This window comes from Neofelis nebulosa, chromosome 2 (genome assembly GCF_028018385.1).
Source record: "Neofelis nebulosa isolate mNeoNeb1 chromosome 2, mNeoNeb1.pri, whole genome shotgun sequence".
Taxonomy (NCBI): domain Eukaryota; kingdom Metazoa; phylum Chordata; class Mammalia; order Carnivora; family Felidae; genus Neofelis; species Neofelis nebulosa.
In genome coordinates this window covers 5530623-5548523 of record NC_080783.1, presented here as the reverse complement: position 1 = coordinate 5548523, position 17901 = coordinate 5530623, and the positions used below count along the sequence as shown (strand labels likewise).

General features: G+C 57.8%; 1 protein-coding gene and 1 long non-coding RNA gene across 7 annotated transcripts in view; one reads left to right on the top strand and one right to left on the bottom strand.

The window, feature by feature from the left end:
• SH3BP4 (SH3 domain binding protein 4) overlaps nt 1-17901 on the top strand; it is an 85616-nt gene that overhangs the window by 45397 nt on the left and 22318 nt on the right. The window contains exon 1 of one of the 6 annotated variants that reach the window (XM_058700521.1): nt 1013-1349. The exons of 3 other annotated variants lie outside the window; for them this stretch is intronic. Coding sequence is in view for 1 of the 3 variants with exons in the window: in XM_058700489.1 (XP_058556472.1) it covers nt 17061-17285 (225 nt within the window). In the remaining 2 variants the exon portion in view is untranslated. Of the gene's footprint in view, nt 1-1012; nt 1350-2674; nt 3001-16866; nt 17286-17901 lie in introns of those variants that run through there. 2 more of the 6 variants (XM_058700514.1, XM_058700489.1) reach the window with 2 other exon arrangements.
• Nucleotides 5779-14644, bottom strand: LOC131495519 (uncharacterized). The gene is made up of 2 exons (XR_009253997.1): nt 14503-14644; nt 5779-6821 (listed from the first exon to the last, which is right to left on the bottom strand). It is a non-coding gene; the product is annotated as an uncharacterized LOC131495519 (long non-coding RNA).

Below are 17901 nucleotides of genomic sequence, written 5' to 3'. Positions count from 1 at the left end.
TGATTGCATGTAACGCTGAGGCTCGTTTCTATTTTGATGTTCTAACTAAATTCTACGAGCTCTCTTCTCTGCTCCCAGCTCTTGAAGAGAGACCGCTCGCTTTCGGCTCCAGCTCCCCCAACCTGCCCCCGTGCCAGTCCCAAGAACCAGGGCTTGACCCAATTGCTTCTTTGTGAAAGTCCTTTCGAAGGATGCTGATCCGAGCACACCGTCCCCTTCCTGTCGGGAGTCTCGAGTGACAGCTCAGCCTGTCCCCACCCAGTGAAACGCCAGGGCAGGGCCCGGGAACCTGCACTTCTGAGACCCCGACTGACCTGGTTGGTCGCTGCCAGTCTCGGCTGCCTGTCTCCCCCGGTTGGAGGGCCCATCAGACGAGAAGCAGATACAGGGGCGCCCCCTGGTTCGGTTGGGTGAGGAAGCGACTCTTGATCTCAGCGTCGTGAATTCGAGCCCCACGTTGGGTATAGAGATGATTTAAATAAATAAAAGTTTTTTAAAGGTTTAAAAAATAAGAAGAGGCAGATGTTTACTGAGCCCTTCCCGACAACCGGATGTTAAGTGACCGCACTGGGCGTCCCGAGGTCGTGTCCCCGCGCCCCTGACGGTGGGGGTGCCCCTGCAGCTGTCCAGCTCTGGCCCCCTGGCTCCAGCTACTAACTAATCCTGTCCTGGGCTGGTTGTGGTGGAGGACGCCCGAGGATGCTGCCCTCTCCCTACCGGGGTGTGGGCTGGGCACCGACCCTTCCCGCCCACAGAGCAGGTGCAGACGGAAGCCGGACAGCAGGTGGGTGGTGGGGCCTTGGACTTCGCCTCCTTTGTCTCTTCCTGCTTCGAGCCAACCCCAACCAGGCTTTTTCCTCCTCCTCCTTTCTGTCTCCCTTCCTTCCCCTCCCTTCCTTTCCCCTCCCCTCCCCTCCCTTCCCGCCCCCTCCCTTTGGAGATGGGTGCCGCCGAGGAAATCTCTGAAGAGCTACTTGCTGCTTTGGGCGGTATCCTACCTAATATTCCTCGGTCTTAGTAAAGAATAGATCAGCCAGAAATCCGCGGAATAGCACTGCTATGGGAAACAGAGCATATTCCCTTTTATTTCTAATGCATTTTTAAGGGTGATACAAAAACTTTCCAGAAAGGAGCCGGTGGGGTGGAGGCAGCCAGTCCTCTAGGATTCTCAGCACCGGCGGTCCCTGCACGCCGAGCTCACCTCACTTGCCCCCTGGGGCCCCCAGCCGGGGAGATTCCTGCTCCACCAGCGTCCAGACCACTGAGAGGAGGGCTCCCACACGCCTCCAGGGCCACCCCTCCATCCTGTGGCTGTGCCCGGGGACCCAGAGGAGGGCAGAGGCCAGGAGGTAATAGGGGAGGGCTTGTGTAGCATCACGGTGAAGGTGAAGGTTGGGGGCATCACACAGCACCTGTGTGTCCTGGGGCGCGTTGCTTCCCCAGATCTGTTTCATCATCTCTACTAATCGAACCTGCCTTGGAGACGTTTATTGGAAGCCAGCCTCGCCCACCCGTTCGTCGTCTGTGCTGTCTTGGCCCTTCGGAGGCGGAGCCGAGGGGTCACAGTAGAGGCCCACAGAGCCTGAGAAACTCCCCGCCTGGCCCTTTGTGTCAATGCTGTCCTGGGGACATTGGGCAGTGTCTGGGGACACGACCGGTGGCCGCAGCTGGGGCTGGGAGTGCTACTGGCATCCAGTGGGTAGAGGCTGGGATGCCACCCGCCTCTCCACGATGCACGGAACAGCCCCACGGCAAGTAACGACCAGGCCCCAGATGGCAGTCGCCCCGAGGTTGAGAAATCCTGTTTTCCAGAAGCGGTTTTCTGTGCTAACTGGTTGGGGAAGGAGGCTAGCTAGGACAGGTGATTCTGAGTGGTGCCCTTTGCCGGGATGGGGATGCAGGGGGGGAGGTGAGGCCAGCGTGTCGCCGTCCTGAGTGGGTGTGGGAGGCAGATGGCTGCCATAGAGACGTGAGTTTGGGGATCAGCAGAGACGAGGCGGCCCCGTTGCTCAGGGTGGCCTGGCTGTGGCGAGGCTCACCCCAGCCTCTGGGGGAGGGCAGGCTGGTCTGCTGGAGGTCCTGGAGCCCCTCGCCCTGACGCTTGGGAGCGGGGAGGCCTTGGACCAGTTCTGTCACTTCTCCGAATCTCAGTTTCTCGACTGTACGGTGGAGGCAGTGATCGTCTGTCTCGGGAACAGGTGCGCGGAAGGCGCCTAGAACAGAGCCTGCCAGTCACTCAGTGTCCAACAGGCGCTGTGCGTGCTCGTGTCCACAAACCGCGTGGCTCAAAACCACGGGAACGAGTTCTCACAGCCAGGAGGCTGCAGGTGTGAAATCCGGACACCTGCAGGACCACGTTTCTTCTGGAAGAGCCCACCCTTGCCTCTTCCCGGCGTCTGGGAAGTCTCGACGGGTGACCCGCCGTCTTGACGGTCATCGGCTGGTGGCCGCATCTCTCGGATCTGTCTCTGTCTCCACGTGGCCTTCGTCCCTCTGTGTGTGTCTGGGCGTCTCTGTCCCGATCTTCCTCCTCTCAGAGGGACACCTGTGATTGCGTTTAGGGCCCACCCTAATCCGGTCTAACCTTACTTAAACCTGATCGCATCTGCGCGCACCCTGTTTCCAAATACCAAGTTCACAGACGCTGGGGGTCAAGATCTAATGGATCTTTGCGCGGCAGGGTTGGGGGAGGGGGTGCATTTAGCTGACAGCGGTGGATGTGGTTGTCTGGATTGCCTGTGTTATGGTTTCTGTTGGAGTTCGTGTGCTTTCGGCCTTTCTGCGGGCCGGCTCAGCAGGAACAGGCTTACTTCTCTCTCTTCTTGTAGCAGCTGCCGTGGCATGTGGCCGATGCATCTCTGTAGTTGACTGAAATTAAGGAAGACTCCCCCTTCTGACGACCCTCGTCGTTTTCAGAACAGCAGCCTGCGCTAGACAGGCCTCAGGAAGGCCGCGAACCTAGGAAGTCTGGCTGTGGAGAGGCAGCCACATCCCTAAACGGTGAGGTTGGGACAACCCACGGGCCGTTCACTGGTTCAGGTCTTTGCTGAGCGGCTGTCACTCTCTGCGGGGCGCTATGGGGCTGCCTGCTGGAGGACACCGTCCTCGCCGACCGGAGTTTGCAGCCCGGCTGGAGAGGCGCTCATTTAAAATCAGTCGCAGTCAAGTGATTAGGTCCCATGGTGCCTGGGGCGCCGGGGCTGGTGACTGCAGATGTTGGCGTTGGCGCCCAGAGAAGCTTGCTGGTGTAAGGGGTCTGGAGCCTCCTGGCAGCTTCCTTTCTGCCCTGCACGGGCTCGCAGAGCACCCCGAGGGACAGCGGGCCGGAGGAGACAGCAAGGACAGGAACTGGGGACGGAGCACCAGCTCCCACGGCGCCCCCTCTGCATCACAGCACAGTTCAGGGCTTGAGGACCAGAGCCGGCGACCCGGTTTGCTGGGCAGGTCACCAGAACGGGCCCCGCGTGCGCCGGTTGAGAAAGGTGCCGGTTAGGGGCTCCGTGAAATTCTTCTCGCGGGGCCTGAGGGAGAAACCAGAGTTAGCCTGTCAAGTGCACCCTGTGTTGTCTTCTCGAACCTGTGTGTCCTCCAGTGTCTCCGAGATGACTGTGCGCCTCTCGTACCCGAGTGGGGCGGGTGGCCCACGTCACCAGGAAAGTGGGCTCTTGCTTTTACCGGTGACCCCTGCGCCCGCGAGGCCTGGCCTCATCCCAAGCCACGCACCGTTTTCCTCTGTTACCTGCCCGGCCCGCCGGGCCCAGGTGCGCACCAGGCTGCCCTGGCAGGAGCCAGCCCCAGGCCCTCTCTCTCACCGTGTCCGTTGATGTGCCAGGTGCGGTGGCCTCGCTCAAAAGCTGTGTCCACCTGGAGCCACGAAAGGTGAACGTAGTTGGAAACAGGGTCTTTGTAGATGTAATCGGTTCTGTTAAGATGAGGTCGTGTCTGGGGTGCCTGGGTGGCTCGGTCGGTTAACCACCTGACTCTTGATTTTGGCCCAGATCCCAATCTCGTGGTTCATGAGGTCGAGCCCCACAGTGGGCTCCACGCTGATGGGCGAGGAGCCTGCTTGGGATTCTCTCTCTCCCTCTCTCTCTGCCCCTTCCCTACTCACAAGTGCATGCGCTCCCTCTCGCTCTCTCTCAAAATAAATAAATAAACTTAAAAAACAAACTGGAGGTCACGCCGCAATCGAGTGGGCCCCGATCCCGTGACTTGTGTCCTTAGAAGGCAGCTGTGTGAAGACTGTGGTGTGGAAGCCGAGACCAGAGCGCCCGGAGTCGAGGAGAGACCAGGATCGACAGAGGGGACAGAGCAGTTCCTTTGATTGAAGCCGCCCAGTTCGTGGCGACTGATTCCAGCGGCCGTGGGAAACAGACCCATCCACCGTGCCCCAGCCTCGCGAGCGGGGAGGCCCTGGGCGGTGCGGGCCGTGGGGCTCAGGGAGTGTGTCCTGTGGGTGAGGGGGCCGGTAACAGTGCCGGCCACGTAAGCCCTTGCCCGGGGCTCTGAAGCCTTCACCCCTCAACCTTGACTAGGAGGAAAGCCCGTCCCCCGTTCCCCTTGGCGAATGTGGGCAAGTGGAGGCCAGGTTGGGGCATCGGCTGCAGATGATTCTAGCTGATACCAGAGGGTTCTGTCTACTGCAGGGAAGCCCTCCCGTCATTGGAGGCGCCACGGTGGATGTTCTATCCCTCTGAGAGTCCCCCAGGCTGGGACCCGGAGCCCTGGGTTCTCAGCTCTGCGGGACTGATGAGCTCTCTGACTTGGGGCCAGCGGCTCCACGTTTCTCTTCTGGTTGCTTCATTATACGCCGAGCGAGGCGTGCTGTCGAGGCGGGCTGTTACTGTACCTGCACTCGTGCACTGGTCCCGAGCGCGTGAGCTTTCACGCACCCTTCCACCCGCGTGGCCACCCTCCCGTCGCCGGAGAACCTTCTCCGGGCCCTTCTTCCCTGCCGATCCCGCCGTCTCCCCTCGACCAGTATTCTGGTTCCCAGAGTCCATTTCCACCGTGCTCGTGGGTCACGTGGTGTGCGCTCTCTTGTGTTGGGCTTTTTCTTGGCCATAATTCCCGTGGGCTTCCTCTGTGTTGTCACATGTGAGCGTTTCCAGTTGGTGGACACAGGGCTGTTTCCAGCGTGGGGCCGTTAGGGATAAAACCCCCGCAGACATCGTCAGGCAGGCCCCCTCCGTGGACAGACGCTTCTTTTCTCCCGGGCACGTGTGCCCAGGGGTACGATTGCCGTGTCTGGCACACGGGAAGTGTCCCAAAGCGGTGGATGTGACGGACACTTCCGGCCGGATGGATCTCGAGGGATTCGGCCGCCTGGAGCGGGCGGGGGGCAGCCGGTGGGCAGATGGGTGGGACCCGGCTCCTCCTGCAGACGCCTGCCCTGCCCCCCTTTCCACCTACAAATAGAGCTACTGCGTAGTCCCCTCGCCCTTGCCTTGGGCTTCTGCCAAGACCCGAAGGATGGGCTCTGCTTCTGAAGATGGAACGCTGTGCCCTCCGGGCCTCACGATGCACAGCGACTGTTCCCAAGCGCTCGACTGTGCGTTTATGTGGTTGGTTCGGTTCAGACCCCGGCCCCCCACAGCGGAGCTGGGCTCGATCGGACCGCAGGTTTATCTGCACGGTAACCACACCAGGAGACCGTCCCAGGGGTCCCTGCTCTGCAGGGACTCACCGTGTCACTTTTCTCTTAGGACACACACGGATCTTCTCAAGGTCAAAGTGTTCTCTCTCTCTTTTTTTTAATGTTTATTTATTTTTGAGAGAGAGAGAGAGAGAGGGACAGAGCATGAGCAGGGGAGGGGCAGAGAAAGGGGGAGACACAAAATCCAAAGCAGGCTCCAGGCTCCGAGCCGTCAGCACAGAGCCCGATGCGGGGCTCGAACCCGCAAACTGTGAGATCATGACCTGAGCCACCCAGGCGCTCCTCGAAGCGTTCTTTAAGACAGAGTTGCCCATCCATTGGCAGAGCTCCCATCACCTGGGCATTCGGAGTCTGCACCCTATGGGGGACCAGTGACCCCAAGAGCCCTGTTGCGTGTGCCTTGTGCACATCTGCAAACGAACTTCGCCTCCAAGAGTTTAGTGTGGGGGGCGTGTTGACTCGGGACCTGTGTGTGACACCCAGAAAGGGCTGCTGCTTCGGGGTGCCTTTGTGCTGGGAGTTGGAGCGGGGGGACTCGGTGATGGCAGTGCGGTTTCGGGAGCATCTGTTGAAGGGTTTGGCCAGCAGCAGGCGGGGAGAACCTTCCAGGCAAGGGAAACAGCCTTGGCTGAGCGGGCCGCGTTGGGTTTTCAACAGGGGGGATACTTTTAGCCTGTCAGAGGGTAGGCTGACCCAGCATCACACATGAGGGCTGTCACAGGGGAGAGGCTGGGCGGGAGATAGCGGGGGTGGGTGAACAGATGTTATCTTGGGGGCAGAACAAATGAGGATTTTTTCCCAGATAATGAGGCCACAGAGACGGGGGCAGGGATTTCAAGGGTGTCAGGGAAGGGCCACGTCCTTACCCGGTAGAGTTTGGGTCTCGAGGAGGCCAGGTGGGGGGCACCTCAGCCCATCATTTGCACTTGAGGCTGGTCCTGTGTCGGGGCGCGACCCCTCGGTGGGTGGGCGCGTGGGTGCAGGCTGCTCGGCGATTCTCTGTCCTGTCTGTGCGTCGCGGTTACGTGAGAGCCTTGGCAGATCTCTGGATTGGGAAGTATTTGAAAGCCTGCACGGGTGCTCGTCAGCGGCATATCCAGGGTCGAGCAGCGGTGACGGGGACCGCTTTGGGGCTCAGGTGCGTGAGGGCCGTACCAGCTGGAGGCTGTGGACGGAAGAGAAAGGAGACAGAGAGGGGATCACACTGGCCGGTGGCTCCGATCGAAAGGAAAAATAACATTAATCGTAGCCCTCGCGGAGGACAGCGGTTCTCAAAACGGGTGCTCTCGCCACCGGGGACGTTTGGCAGCGGCCGGAAACATTTTGGGCGGTCTGGAGTGGGGACGCCCCTGGCTGCTAGTGGGGAGACGCCAGGGGTACAGCTGAACGTCCTCCGGGGTGCCTGACAAAGCACGATCCCGTCCAGGATGTTCACGTCCCGAGGCTGGGGACCCCGACCTGGGGAGCCGGCACTTACGTATCAGCACGTTTCATCCACACGCTTTGCGGAGGTGGATGGTGTTATCCCTGTTTCATAGAAAGGAAGCGAAGGCACCATGCAGCTGAGAGTTGCAAGCTTGGAGCAGTGACATCACTGAGAAAGTGGGGGCGGGAGGAGGTCCTCAAAGGTGAGAAAGTGGGGACGTTGGTTTTGAATAGACGATGACGTTGCCAAGAGGAAATGCAGAGGATTTGTGGCTTGTGGGACACCACGAAATCGAGTCCCTGGTCCGGAGCTGTGTGGGGACACCAGGGCCGTTCCCATTTGTGTCCCTTCCCCAGGGAACACGGCGGGGAACGATAGACCTCGAGTGCCCGCTGTGGGCCCACCCGGCAGGGCAGGTTTTGCTGTCCTCCTGCAGGTGCCGGAGGCTCAGAGAGGTTCAGTACCTCGGCCAAGAGCACACAGCTTGAGCTGGTGCTCACGCTCAGATCGACCCTGGAGCCCCGTGTCTTCTGTGCCACCTCCCCTAAGTTCAGTCCCCACTGCAGTCTGAGGGTTGGAGGAGCAAGACGCGGGTGATAATTTAATGGTTTACTGAGCATCAGGTGAGGAGACCGAGGCCCGTGGCCAAGGACAGAGCGGGGACTCGGAGCGGGGCCGGCTGTGGAGCTGGAGGCCCGGGCCAAGCGTACAAATGGGGGGCTCAGTGGGTTAAGCGTCCGACTTGGGCTTAACCGACTCACGGTCAGGATCTCACGGTTCGTGAGTTCGAGCCCCGTGTCAGGCTCTGTGCTGACAGCTCGGAGCCTGGAGCCCGCTTCGGGTTCTCTCTCTCTCTCTCTCTCTCTCTCTCTCTCTCTCTCTCTCTTTCTCTCTCTCTGTCTCAGAGGTAAATAAACATTAAAAAAAAATGCCTTTGAAAGGCCACTGAGGTGACTTGGCCAGACTTTTCCAATAACACTTAGGAGGTACAAGTCCACAGTTGCCCTTTGCCTGCCGACCCCGACTCCTCCTCCAGGAGCCTGAGGTGAGCACTCATCCGCGGTGCCCTGGTCGCTGGGGACCCGGGGATGGAATGTTCTGGAAGTGTGGAGGCAAGGTCACATGTTTCAGTTGAGTCAGTGACTCTCTGTTTTAGGACCTTGACTCTTGTTTGCTTCCTGGCGTTCCGGTCGTATTAGATGTGACGGAGAGGGAGACACGGGGGGAGTACGGTGGGACAGGCGTGCATTTTCCTGGGGCCGCCGTAATAAAGTACCGCAGACTGGGCGGCTGAAAGCGACAAGTTCACACTCGGGGCTCCAGAGGCCAGACGGCCGAGATCACGGGGTCCGCAGCGTTGTCTCCCTCTGAGGCCGTGAGGCAGACGCCGTGAGAGGCCTCTCCCCCTGGTGTGTGGCCAGCCAGCTTCTTCGCGTGTCCTCCCACTGCCTCACCTCTGTGCCCAAAATTCCCCTTTATAAGGACCCCAGTCATCGTGCACGAGGGGCCGTCCCAGTCACTTCGTCTGCACCGGATCATCCACCAAGATCTTATTTGCAGTGAAGTCCTATCTGCAGGTATCAGAGGTCGTTTGATGAGGCACCCGTGAGCCCACCTTGGTGTAATTCTTCGCCACAGCAAACGGTAGGGCTCTGGACCACGGTGGTGCAGTTGGACAATAGCAAAGAAAAAAAAGGATATTTCGCGGGGACTCCGAGCACTTGTTGATGGAAAGTACAGGGCTTGTATGGGCGCTGGGTCCCGATAACAGCCTCACCTCTGACCTCTGCGGACTGTCTCCTGTGCCTCAGGCCCTGTGCACCGCGTAAGGGCATCACCTGTCGTGGGAGCTCTCAATACCGCTTTGCCTTCCTCGGGCAGGCGAGGACAATCGGGCACAGAGAGGTCGGGGTAAGTGTGGCTGAGGTGGTGAGTGGTTACATGGGGACCTTCTGAAGCAGTGAGCAAGACCTGAGTGACAACAGCTGTCAGCAAAGTGAAGTTCGGGGGGACGGAGATTGCCCGCCAAAGGGAACTGTCGGTGCCAAGGTCCTGGGGCAGAGATGATTTGCATTCGGAACAGGAAAAGTACCAAGAAGGAAAGAAGGTCATGGAAGGCTGGGTGGGGCCAGATCGTGGAGCCCTGATAAGTCTGTTAGATTTAATCTAAGTGCAGGGAAATGCCACTGGAGAGACTTAATTTGTTGAGAGACCTCCAGCTGTTCTAAGGAAAGTGTGTGTTTAGGGGTCAGGGGAGAAGGGAATGAGACGTGGGAGACCAGGTGGGGGGCTGCTGCAGCGAGAGAAGGGTCAGATCAACACACTTTGGAGGCAGAATTGCCTGGATTTGTGACAAAGAATGTGTGGTCTCCAAAGTTTAATTTATTCTTTGTCCTTTACAGAAAGAATTTGCCAGTCTTTGCTCTGTGCCATCCTGGGACTCATTTAAAAAAATTTGTTTTTGGTTTATGTTTATTTTTAAGAGCGGGAGAGACAGAGTGTGAGCAGGGGAGGGGCAGAGAGAGGGAAGAGACACAGAATCGGAAGCAGGCTCCAAGCTCCGAGCTGTCAGCACAGAGCCCAAGGCGGGGCTTGAACTCACGAAACGGGGAGATCCTGACCTGAGCCGAAGTCGGACACCCAACCGACTGAGCCACCCAGGCGCCCCCTGGGACTCATTTTTAAATAAATGAGACCCACCATGTTTCTAGAAGAAAATAAAGTATATAAAGATGCCAATTCTTACCGATGCCATGCCAACAAAATCCCAGAGGGGTTACTTTTGTGAGGGAATGAGGAGGTGGGGAGACATTTTATTAGATTTTTTTAACGTGCATTGGGAAGAAACAATAGATAAAAATTGCTGATAAGAGACTTTGAACTACAAAGTTGCTGGACCTTCCAGGTAGGCAAATGTGGCCCAACTTCTACTGTACTAAATACAGGCTGATGTTGTTATAAACATTTGCAGACCGAGGGCACAGAATAGATGGGATTCAAACCCTGGTGTCCGCCCACACTGAGTGCACTGAGATGACATCACATCCATCAGCAGGGGATGAATTGATCGGGAACTGACATAGGAGTGATTGCTTAGCCGTTCGGTAATGAATTTTGTAAAGTTCCTCGCCGAGCAGCACAATAAATTTCTTGTACGTTAATGTCACTGTACAAATCATTTTTTTAAATAAAGGAGAATAGATGTGAATGTTTATCAGGTTTTTCATTAAGGTAGGCCTTTCTGTGTTTCCAGGCAAAATCACAAAGGAAAGATTGATACGTGGCTGCATAATTGAGACTTTATCAAGTTAGCAAATGGGTTTGTGCGTGTACAAAGCAGCCGAGCAGGGAAGACATTTGCAATGGCTAGGATGAAATTTTAGGCTGTAATTGAGCAAAGGATACGAAATAATAGTCATAAAGCAGGAAATAAGGGGGGCCTCTGGGGGGCTCCGTCGGTTAAGTGCCTGGCTCTTGATTTCGGCCCAGGTCATGATCTCACCGTTCCTGGGATCGAGCCCCGAATAGGGCTCTGCACCAACAGCTTGAAGCCTGCTTGGGATTCTCTCTCCCTTTCTCGACCCCTCCCCTCCCAAAATAAGTAAATAAGCTTAAATAAAATAAAAAAGCAAGTGCCTATGATTTTTTTAAAACAGAAAGCAGGAAGTAGTAGATATTCGAAAATTTCTGACCGTAGTGGCCAAAGGAATGTGAATTTAAACTTTAGTGTTTGTTTCCAGGAAAGTGTTTGGCAACGCTTCATACTCTTGCTAGAAAGTCGTCCTAAGAGGATAATCCAGAATGCTGAGGAAGATTAGTTATAAAGACGGTCACCACCACCGGGCCATTTATAGCAGCAAAAATCTGGCTCCCGCCAGGAGGAGCGGGGTCAGGGTGTTCTCCGATTGCGGAACCACAGAGAAGGCTCAGCTGGCCGGGTCGGAGCTAGCCAGCCCATTCATGAAACTTTCTGTGTTGACTTTCCTTTCTCACGCTCAGCTCCCATCAGGCAGCCCGCGTTGCAAGGTTCGTTGAATCGGAAAGGCCAGGAGGGAGGCTATGGATCAGTATGTCTGGCATCCGCTCGCCTTTGTGGCTGGTTTTCAGCTGTGCCGTGTAGCGGGCTCAGCCCTGCTCTCTGCCTGCGGAGTTTTGCACACACGGTCACTCATCCGCGTGGCCCTTTTGGCTTCTGCGGCTCCTGCCATGTCTTGAGGATGTTAAACGCCTGCCTTGAACTTGAGCCTCAGACATGGCCTGCGCGTGTCATGAGTGAGAGCGGTCCGTGGGGTCGGGGCAGCGTGGAACCGAGAAAGCCGCCTCCCGTCTCTTCCTTGTCTGAATCTGGCACTTTAATCGGGGTCTCGGAAACAAACCTCAGGGGCAGTCTCTCTCCGTGAAAACCAGATAAGCCTCCGCTCCCTTGTCTGCACAGAGAGTGGCACTGGCCAGGTGTTCGTTTCCCAGAGTGGTATCGAAGACGAACCTTGAAAACGCTGTTTCCGAGTTAATGTTTTCTGGAAAAGTTATCCGTGTATCTAAGGAATATTTTTTGAAAGGATCGACTAGCTTCCTCTTCAAAGCAACAGAAAGCTGCCTTTAAAATAACTTCCTTAGGGGCGCCTGGGTGGCCAGTTGGTTGAGTGTCTGACTTCGGCTCAGGTCATGTTCTCACGGTCCGTGAGTTCGAGCCCCACGTCAGGCTCAGTGCTGACGGCTCGGAGCCTGCTTTTGGATCTTGTGTCTCCCTTTCTCTCTGCCCCTCCTCTGCTCTCTCTCTCTCTCTCTCTCTCTCTCTCTTTCTCAAAAATAAACATTAAACAAAATTAAAAAAAAAAAAAAAGAAAAATGATTGTTCTTACAGAGCTTCTGCATAAGAATTTTGTTGGGGGGCACCTGGGTGGCTCAGTCGGTTAAGCGTACAACTTCAGCTCAGAGCACGATCTCATGGCTCATGGGTTGGAGCCCCGTGTCGGGCTCTGTGCTGATGGCTCGGAGCCTGGAGCTGGCTTCGGATTCTGTGTCTCCGTCTCTCTCTGCCCCTCCCCCCGTTCATGCTCTGTCTCTCTCTGTCTCAAAAAATAAATAAAACATTAAAAAAATTAAAAAAAAAATAAAATAACTTCCTTAAATACACTTGTTATAAAAAGTGGGTTGATCCAAAGACAACTGTTAATTTAGTTGTTTTGTTTCTGTTTTTAAGGAAGACAGTTAATCAATGACCCACATTTAGAAATCACAACCCCTTTTAGTGCTGCTGTTTTGCCTTTTGATGACCGTGTCAGACGGGCGTCCGTCCCCTGGCCAGCAGCCCCCAGGCCAGTGAGCGGACCTTTCTTCTCGTCGCTATGACTGCATTTCAGAGATGGCCACACTCGTTCTTCCTGGCCACTGGCTGGGGACCAGAGGTGGTGAGTGTTTCTCATCTGGGCTGGTCACAAGACCCTCCCTCACAGCCCGTCTGCCGCCAGGCCCGTCACAAGGTGGCCCGGCCTTCCCATGTGACCCAGCGTGGCAGATCGCAGACCACCAGACTTCCCGAACCCCGCGCTGGACGAGCACCACATGAGGGTTATTCTTTGAACTCCTAGCCGTTTTCCGCAGCAGGCTAATGAGACACCATTCGTGGCCAGCCCCATAACGTGCTCGGGATGACAGGCGAACCGAGAGGTCTGTGGGCCTCTGGTCCCGTGCGTGCCGGGAAGACGCGGTAGAACCCACCTCGTACTCCTGATGTGTCACGCGTGTTGCTGTCCCAGCCACATGATAAGCGGTGGAGGGAAGGGACGAGGGACTCCACCCGCCTGTGCCTTTTGGCAGCCCTCGGTGCCCCGTGGTGCTGAAGAACTGGTCGCGTGAGACATCTGTCCATTCAGCAGGTGACACCATGCACAACTTGGGCCAAGCCCCGTGTTCAGTGCCGGGGAATCCGAGGAACCGTGTCCCCCGCTTGCAAGGAAACGAGCGTGGTCGTCAGGGGACCAAGTCACGAGCATGATAACAGCTGAGATGTTCAGGATCAAAGCGGCCGGTGCCCAGAGGGGACACTGAGAGCTCGGAACGGAGATGGGATTCCATTGGCAAAGGCCCTGTTGGCCGAGGGTCCCTCTCAGATGGGCAGGTTTTAATGGGGGAGAAAGTAGGCCCCCCGGTGAGTTCAGGGGTGCCTTGGAGGCAAACGAGAGGAGCAGCTCCTGTGTTTGGCGAGAGTCCTGGAAATGGGAAGGAGCATGCGGGCAGACTGGGGAGAAGAGCCTGGGACTGCGGTTTTCCCCCAGGACCCTGGGCGGCAGGGCGCTTGCCGAAGGAGGCCGGGCAGGGGGAAGCTGGGCCGCTCCAGATCCGGGGTGTCCTCCTTTGTCACTGGCCGGAGAAACACGCCGGCTTGCCCGGCCCTCACTCCTTGGACAACAGAAGCATCGAGTGAGAGGTGGGGACGCGGGTGGGCACCCCGCAACCTGAGGGACCCCTGCCACCCGTGGGGCCCTGGGAGGTGCTTCTTGAGCTTTGGAGGAACAGATAAGGGCTTCCGCGCGTGCCCCTTCCCAGCCCGGCATCTGGCGCACGGAACCTCCCCTCCTCCAAGCTCTAGGCTCCCAGTGGTGCCTCGGGCGTGGGTGCCTTGAACACGTCTGCTCTCACGTTTCCTTCCGCTGAGCACAGAGCCCTGTTCTAGAAGCCGGCGCTCGGTGGGTTTTCACGGAGGTGCTGGGGGCCCCGAGTGGCCCCTGCTGCCACTGCCCTGAACTAAAACCCGGGCGTCCAGCCTCAGTGAGGCCCACTCCCAACACGGGTCAGGGAAGCTAATTCCCCGGGGCCCCCGCCAGCGGACCCACGCTCTTGGCACCCCCGGAACGAGGCGCCGTCTCGCGCTGCAGGTGCACACGCGGCAGAGCCCCGGAGAGGAGACTCCTGAAGCCGCCTGTGCGAGGTGGCGTGGAAGGTTCGGGTTTCTCTGGGCCGGCCGCTCCCCTCTCGTAACTGGAGCCCGTGCCGTCCCTGCCAACCGAGAGCGAGCCTGGAAAGGGGACACGGGTCACGTGCTGGTTTTCCACTTGGGTCGTTGCCCAGCCCGGACGGGTCGGGGGTCAGGACGCAGCAGAGAGCTGGGAAGCTGGGAGGAGTGGGCCTCCTGCAGGGCTGTTTGCCTCAGAGGGAAGAGGTGACCGAGATATTGGCAGGCACACAGGCTTGCCCTGGCCTCGCCGGTTCACTGCCGGGCTCCAACCTTCCGGTGTCCTCAGTGTGACCCCCGTGGGAATCAGGTGTCCCCAACGGCCCCCGCAGGCCCCACAGGCGTGCTGGGACGCGTGGCGGCTTCTCCGCAGCTGGCCCGTGGGGTCAGGGCCCCGGGGCGTCGGGCTCCGGGCTGTTGCTTACGGGGACACAGGTCAGCTGGGGAGGGGGTTCTCCGAATTACCTTGCTTCTCCGGAGGCCGCTGTTGCGTGGGGAGTGAGCCAGGTGGGCACACGGGATGCAGTTTGTGCTGACGGTCCGGGGACCGAAATCACCGAGGGCGGGTTGAAACTCATGCCTGCTTTTTAACCCAGAGGAAATCTGATGCAATCAACACGACACTCTTACTCCAGAAATCAAAATCAAATGTGGAGATGAGTCATCTCCAAGAAGGCACGAACAGAAGTCACCGGGGAGGAACCCAGAGCGGTCTGGGTGCCCCGGTTCCCCCGCAGGCCGGGGTCGGGCCCACAGCTTGCCCTCTGCACCTTCAGGTCGGGGCCACCGGGGGAGCCCCGCGTGTCACACACTCACCCTGGGGTCCTGAGTCAGGGACCCTACAGACGCTCGCGTTCTTTGGGTTTTCTCGGTTGCTTTGCTTTTGCGATGTTCCTGGGGTGGGGCCTTGGCAGAGAGGCCCCCACATGAATATTCTGTGAATCTGGAGCCCGAGGAGTGAGGCGGGTCTGCATGGGTGGCCGGTGGGCTGGGCCTAGGTTCCCAAGTTTGCCTCGAGAATCTGGAAGTAATTCTGTGCATGTACAACGATGTTGTCTGTTCCTAGGCCAGCCTCCTCGTTCCCGGGGAGGCGCTAGGAGCAGCCTCTTGTCTCCGCAGGTGAATCAGCCTTTGCGCTAAAGAAAAGAAAAACTCATTAGTTATGAGTCAGACACAAGGAAGCTTTAATGCCCCTTCCCGTCTTCCCAGACTTGACTACTACCAAGGGGGCGGGGGGTTCCCGAGTCCAGGCGTGGCCTGGGGAGGTTGGGGGGGATGGTGTGGCCACACACCTCCCCCCCACGTCTGAGAGGTCCTGAGGTCCCGTGCCAGCCGCCCCGGGCAAGGGTGTGTGCAGCCACAGGCCGTCCTGGAGAATTGACTGACTGTAGCGGAGGGAGGGTGGCCAGACTTGTAGGTCGTGCCATCCAGGCGCATCTGACTGAGGTGCCCCCCCCTTCCCCGGGGTACCCATCAGTGATTAAGAATGCGCACGTAGATTTCCAGAATAGGCTAGGATTCTCAGATTCATCCTGCTTTGTATAATCAAGTCACGTGGCCATCTGGGGGACACTAGACATTCACGGGGGATTTTGACTCTTGCAAGAATATCCCAGGGATGCCTTTCAAAATGGTGTCCGAAGCCTTTGTCTTTATTCAAATAGAATTCATTCATTCGTGCTCCATGCGCTCCATGCGGGTCTCACACAGCAGAGGGGACGCAGAAGCAGGGTGAGTGCTGTGGCCTCCTAGAGCTAACGTTCTCTTGGAGAAATCCGGCTGGAGGCAGGACAGCATGTGATTTGTTGGGTCCATAAGGAAAGTAGGGAGAGAGGGTGGGGTTAGGGATGTTACCGTAGCAGGCACCTGTCCCTGCTGATTTGGTGACATTCGAGCAGGGAGCCGAACGAAGTGAGGGATCAAGCCTGGTGAGCATCTAGGTTTGGGCCTCCCAGGTGAGGGGACAGCAGGTGCAAAGGCCCTGAGGTCGGGAAGAGGGAAAGAACTTCCGGAAAAGGGTCCACAGAGCTAGCGAGGACCTGTCGTATGAGGCCTTGAGGGCATTGTGAGCACACGAAGAGCTAAGAGGCTTTTGCAGGGCGTTGAAGAGAGTCCTGACTTCTAAAATCATTCTGAGGGCTAACTGAGGGGTAGGCTCCCCGAGGGCAGAGTTGGACACAGTGGACCTGGTGGAACGATGCCGATTACCGTAAATGTGGAAGCGCTGAGAAGGTCAGGCGGAGGTGTGTGTGTTCTGAACGGGGCGTGCGTGGCGTTGGGTATACCCACACTTGCGGGCCCACCGGCCTCCACGGAGTAGGGGGGTGGCTGCTGGGGCACAAGGGAGGAGGGAGGGAGCTGCTGGGGAGGGAGACCGAGCTCTGTGGCTGGTTGAACGTGCCATTCAGCCACGACCGCGGTGGTGAAGCCTGGAGGGGGCCTGAGGCCGCCCCCGAGCTGGGTTTGGACCTGGGAGGTTCCGTTCTGAGGGGGCCCTCGGTGAGCTGGGTTTGGGGTTTCTTGTCCAGCTGAGCAGGAACCCGGCCGTGTCTCCTTGTGCTGTGAGGGGGCTCAGCGCCTTGGCCATGTGACCCCGTGGCTCCTTAGAGTTTTTCCCCCGGGGCAAAAGGAGACACGTACAACATTCCCCGCCTCTCTCTGGCAAGGCAGGTGATGCATGGTTCCTCACATCACCTTCCTCGTGTTTTTGGTTTGTATGTTTGATTGCGGGCCCGTTTTAAAAGACGTACGTACATAGGAAAATAGTAATAAAATAGCAAATAATTTAAAAACAGTAAGATGGGGAGATGTAGACAATAAATGGGGCAAATGGCATCACGTCTAGCGGATACAATAACACGTGACAACAGTGTCATGTGCAGCAAGATACAGTAAGGAAGCTTCACGAACTCGAACTCGTTACAAAGTGGATCAGAGCACTGAGCCGTTCACCCCAACACGACTTTTCTGACCGAAGCAGGGACTGATTCCGGGGGCGTGCTCCTTGAGCTCCGGCAACTTGAATGTGGAGCTCGGGGACGATGACTGCAGATCTGAGGCAGCGCATGAGTCACTGGAGAAGCTTGCAGGCCTGTGGGGAGGAGGGTGGAGCGAGAAGGGTGGAGAGGACCGTTTTCCTGGAGGCGCAGGTGAGGGGAGGGTGTTCAGGGAGCAGGAGCCACAGAGCGCCGGCCGCACCCGAGAGGCAGCAGGTCCGCGTGTGGTCACTGACTCACGTTGGGGTGCAGGTGAGTGACAGGCCCGGAATGGCAGGTGGAAACCGGGTCGTGGGGGGGCTCTGAATGCCGGGGCAGGGAGGTCAGACTTCGCGGATTTAAAAGCAGGAAGCAACACCAGGGAGTTTTGAGCTGGGCAGTGACCTGACGTCGATGGGACAGCCTTGAGACAAAAGGGCGCTTCTGTAAGGGACAGCAGGAAGAATCGGGGATCCCACAGCCGCCGGCAGCACGGGCCTGGTGCACTCTGGGCCTGGAGAGAGGTGGTTAGCAAGGCTAGGGAGAACTCGAGGCATTTTGTCCATGCTGCCTCCTGGAGTTTTACCCGCCCTCTAGAGCATCACCCGCCCCCTAGAGCATCACCCGCCCCCTAGAGCATCACCCGCTTCCTGGAGCTTCACCCGCCTCCTAGAACATCACCCGCCTCCTGGAGCATCACCCGCCTCCTGGAGCATCACCCGCCTCCTGGAGCATCACCCGCCTCCTGGGCAGGTTACTCCAGCAATCTCTCCATGCCTGGCTCTGGAATGAGTGGAGATGCGGAGCTTCTCTGGGAACCCTCACCCTGATGGTATCTGGTCAGGGAAGTTTCCAGGTTCCAGGAAGAGAGAGTCTGCCAGGCTTGTCC